This window comes from Rhagoletis zephyria, unplaced genomic scaffold, assembly GCF_001687245.7.
Source record: "Rhagoletis zephyria isolate East Lansing unplaced genomic scaffold, Rhagoletis_zephyria_1.1 Rzeph_scaffold_06175, whole genome shotgun sequence".
In the NCBI taxonomy this organism is placed as follows: Eukaryota; Metazoa; Arthropoda; class Insecta; order Diptera; family Tephritidae; genus Rhagoletis; species Rhagoletis zephyria.
In genome coordinates, this window is record NW_016163258.1 from 23,077 (window position 1) to 28,005 (window position 4,929).

General features: G+C 40.5%; 1 protein-coding gene across 1 annotated transcript in view; it reads left to right on the forward strand.

Annotated features, from left to right (window-relative positions):
- The first annotated feature begins 421 nt into the window (after positions 1-421).
- Positions 422-4,929, forward strand: part of LOC108372932 (uncharacterized) — a 13,505-nt gene continuing 8,997 nt past the window's right edge. Inside the window, exons 1-2 of the mRNA XM_017628753.1 lie at positions 422-672; positions 4,845-4,928. Coding sequence (XP_017484242.1) covers positions 467-672; positions 4,845-4,928 — 290 coding nt within the window. The 5' untranslated portion in view covers positions 422-466. The remainder of the gene's footprint in view (positions 673-4,844; position 4,929) is intronic.

The following is a 4,929-nucleotide window of genomic DNA, read 5'->3' on the forward strand; positions in this document are numbered from 1 at the left end:
GAGTTTTGTATGAATAAAAATAGTTTCTTAAAGAACTTTTTGAAAAAAGTCTCCCCTCAGATGACAAAACCGATTACGCTTAAAAAACCTGCATACAAATATTTCAAACGGAATCGCAATAATGAGATTTTTGATGCTGTTTTTTTACTTTTTTCTGGTGGACGTCTTAAAATATAGTAGACTTTATAATTCCGAAAAACAGTACCGAATTTTTTTTTGTATGGGGAGTGATGCAGCCTAATGTGCATATCTACCGCATACAAAGTCAAGATTGTTTGCTTTAGTTTATTAACGCTTTTTTCATAATTCTTGCTATTTTCTTATACAAGTACGCACATGCATACAAATATATATTCTTTGCAATGCTTTTCGCTTATCCACAACTTAATTTTTTCTCTTTTTTTTTTTGCTTTCTTGCAGATCAGCCAACTATTATCGCAGTACAAACACTTGTGAGCTCTCCGAAATGGATCGCATTACGCTGGCCGGCACTGGCGCATTCCAGCCGCACGATGCTGTCGATTATCTGGAGAATAACTGCGCCGATGAGCCAAATAAATTGTGCGAGTTCAAACGCTTGTCCGGCCGCATACTGAAGACGGTGGATTCGGTGTATCAGGATGTTGGCAGCATTGATGAGTGTCGTGATTTATGTTTGAATTCACCGTACAGGTAAGCGCGACAGACAGTGGCTGTGGCAGGACAATGAAAACAAAAACCCACTTACATAAAAACTAACAACTAATAGAACGCACAGAAATATTACAACAAGAAAACGGCAAAAAACTAAACAAGTGTGCCGCCGTTGACGGCCAACCGAATGCGGTCAAGTCAATTGTGGCATTCAGTAGGCGGCCGTTCAGCGCCAACAAATTATAGCCAAAACCTGGTCATATCTTGAATAGTCGAGCCGCAAAGAAGCTACTCTGCAAATGGCCAGCATAATCATAGGTTGCAACCGCGCATAGCAGCCAAAGCCAATACATTAGCATGTCAACATTTGATGCGATGGCGGCAACAGCATGACATTTGGCATGGCAAAGCCGTTTGTTGCTTGTTGCATGTTTCCGCAACATGTTGCCACAAGTGTTGCTTAATCAGTGGATGTTGACGTCGACCAATGGAAAAGAAGTCGCGCAGCTAATCAACTAACAACAAGCCTCTTGCTGGGAATTTTCGATGGAATTGCAATTGTGTGCAAATTAATGCCGTCGCAATCGCAAATAAAAATAAAAAACCTAGTAGCTTATGCATACCGTTATATTGCGGCGCAGTGGGTGCAAATGTGCTCCCATCAGCGACTTTTATGCGATTTGCTGCCATAGAAAATTTGAATTTGATGAGAACTCGTGATGTGCGATTAGATTAAATGCCTGTGCACAAAATAAGCTGCTCTTTGGGTTGCAAATATTTTTCTGTTTGAGTATGAATTTATATATGTAGTTTGGTATTTATGCATGCAGCCAGTATGTATTGCAAGGTACTGTTGCCACTTGTTGGTAGTTATTGACAGTACAATGCTGGCAGCCGATTAAATCAATGAGAGCAAATGTTTCTGTCACTCTGTACTGGCTAACTCTAAGCCAGTAGAAGACAGCAGCTTCGAGATAAGCCTGGAATTTTTGCGTAATTTTCTGACAATTCTTGCATAAGGAAATGCATATTAGCGAGATGTTTGAAACTATGTACATACATATGTAACTAATGTTCAGTTGGCTTGGATTAAAGAAATGGGGAAAAATATGTTTTCCGAAAGTTCGTTGGTAATTTATTTTACTCTTACAGGCTGCTTTCGCGGAAACGCACAGTGTAATATTTGACCCATCTAGCTGCTTTTAATTCTGTAATTCGAAAACTATTGAAGATAGATTAATGAAATTTTGCACAAGGTACGTTAAGAGATAGGCGAAGCTTTTTACAAAAAATTGGTAATTTACAGTTGCTGCCATGCCACCCTATTATTTAACTGCAATTTTAAAAAAGGCAAAAGCTGAAATATTTAACTAACTACGAAAGCTAAAATGCCCAAAGATATATATTTAGAATTTCCTTATAACAAGGAATCATAAACTGACAGAAATGGACTTAAAAATAATTTTTTTTTTAATTATGGGCGTGGCAAATATCGATAAAAAAGTCAAGTTGGGTCCACAAAATTCCGTTATAAGTTCAATAGTTCTTGCTCTATTTAGAAAAATGGAGTACCATTGGAAAGGTAATGAAGCGAGCTTTCTCTATGCAAAAGCAAAAATACAAAAATGTGTCTCGGTCGAGATAAAACGCAACTGAACTACTCGAAGAAAATAAAATCCCTAGTAGGCCTGAAAAAAGAAAATTTCATCAAAACCTGCTCTTTCCAGCAGCTAAAATTGTGTTATTTAAAGCCATAGAGGAGTGGCAAATTAACTGAGATACAAACTTTATCGAATAACCGCGAAAAACCAATTTGCGGGTCTAATGAAATTAATAAATTGCTAAAACTAAATGTAAGTTAACATCGTTTTACTTTAACATGAAATACTCAGTCCTAGTTTACTAAAATCCCAAAAATGTATACTCATTAAAAAGAACATACCTAAAAAAATAAGACCAAATTGGTATTTTAGCAATTGTTGCATAAATCACATAACACCGACAAATTAAACATTGAGATTCAGTTTCAAATATAGAAATTCAAACCCCGTCCCGCCCTACACTTTGATTTCAATTTTATAGTCGTTATTGTTTCGTCTTTATCAGGCATTTCTAAACACATTTTTGACGTTATTTTCAAATTTGGCGATGTCAAATTATTTAATTGATATTTTCTAGAATATGGGAATAATACACTGTGAAACGTCGGCTTTTAAACTAGAAGTTTTACTCTGGATGTACACATCAGTGGTGCGTCTTGGTCTTATGACACGGTGCGTAAGACGCATAGACAGAGTTTGTGGATAGAAATAACGATCGGTCATAGTCATATAATTTCTTGATTGTCCTTCACGTAAAAACCACTACCAGTGAAGAAAAGAGACCAGAGAAGAAACGTTTAAAGGACGATTCGAGGACATGCACCTGGAATGTCCGGACCCTTAATGGGGAATGTGCCTCTGCCCGGCTGGTTGATGTCCTCGTAAGAACAAAAGCTAACATCGCCGCTATCCAATAAATGCATTGGACGGAGCAAGGCAAAAAATTTCAGGGGCCTTGCGATATCTAATACAGCAGCCAAGTAAAGGACCGCATATTCGGTGTTGGATTTGTGGTAGGAGGGATCGGAGGTCGGTCAACCCAGTGGACTTGCGTGTAGGCACAATCCGAAGGACGAGGCGTTCGAGGATTTCTTTTATTAGCGCTTGGTGCACACACACACGAAAGCTGTCCACGCCATGATATCAAAGTCGTGCTTGGCGACTTGAGTGCCAGGGTGGGCAAAAAAGAGATCTTTGGAACCACCGTCGGAAAATTAAGCTTTAACGACGAAACGTCGGACAACGTACTGAGACTGATCGAGTTTGCGGGGCCCAAAACATGGTAGTATGCGGTACTAGGTTCAGGTATAAAAAGATCCACCAAGCTGCGTGGCTGTCTTCAGATCGGAAAACGAGAGACCAAACCGATCATGTTGTGATAGACTGAAGGCATGCTTCCAGTGCTTCCAGCCAAACATCGACTCGGACCACTATCTCTCGTAGAAAAGTTGCAGTCGCAACAGACAGTGAATGTATTCGCCACTTGACTCTCACACCTGCTCTTAGAGAGCACTTTTCAACAAACCGACATACGCGAGCAGTGAAGCCATATTTCCCGCTCATTGAGTACCGCCGCCGAAGAAGTAGTTGGATTTCACGGAGCCCGAAATAACAACTGGTACAATGAGGAATGTCACGAAGTCGCAGAGAAAAAAGACGCGACTGTGGCCGACTAGCGACTGATGTCCAGAACGTTCTTAAAATATTGAGGGAACACTTTTCCAGCCAACTGAATGGTAAAAGCACTGAAAGCTGTGGAGAAGACGAACCCTAGCCCCCAGCGGATGATATACGAATTAGCAATAGCGCGCTTGACAAACAAAAACGTTGCTAAAGCTGACAGTCTGGCAGCTGAGCTAATCAAGTACGGCGGCAAGGAGCTGATAAGGTGCATGCATCAGCTCTTATACAGAATATGGTCAGATGAACCATGCCCGACGACTGGAATTTAAGTGTGCTCTACCCAATCCACAATAAAGGCGACCCCGCCCGCCAAAACGCACCAAGACACGCGAGAAAGGGATCGACACTCACCATCTATTGTCGACTTCAAAGGGACTTTCGACCGCACTAAAAGGAGTTGCCTATAAGCCGTGATGTCTGAATTTTGCATACCTGCGCAACTGATATGGCTGTGTAAAATATCGTTGAGCAATAAAACCGGCTCCGAAAGAATTGGGAAAGACCTCTCCGAGCGTTTTCGAGAGAAGGATTCTGCGGAATATTTAGGGTACTTTGCGCGTTGGCGAATACCGTACATGATAATAACGATATGCTGAATTAGCTTTAGATCGACATAGACATAGTGCAGCGATTTAAAATACAGCGGCTTCGCTGGCATGGCCATATTCCTTTGAAACCGTTATAATAAAGATGTATTAAAAATACATAAAGCAAAAATAAAATTATGTAGACTTAATTATGGCCGCTGTCATTTTTGTTCTCCTAAATGGCCAAAATTATGCACTGTGCGGCGCAAGTTATTGCGCCATGAGACATTTTAGAACCGAAAAGCTTTTGATTTTGGCGACGCTTGACTCTGAACTACATACCTACTAAGTCCTACTTCTAAATATATAGTTTCTAAATTCCATTTTTTCTTTCTTCTAGATGCCACTCCTATGACTACGGCGACACTGGCGACATGGTTTGCCGTCTTTCGCATCACAGCCGTGCTACGCTCTCCGATGTGCAG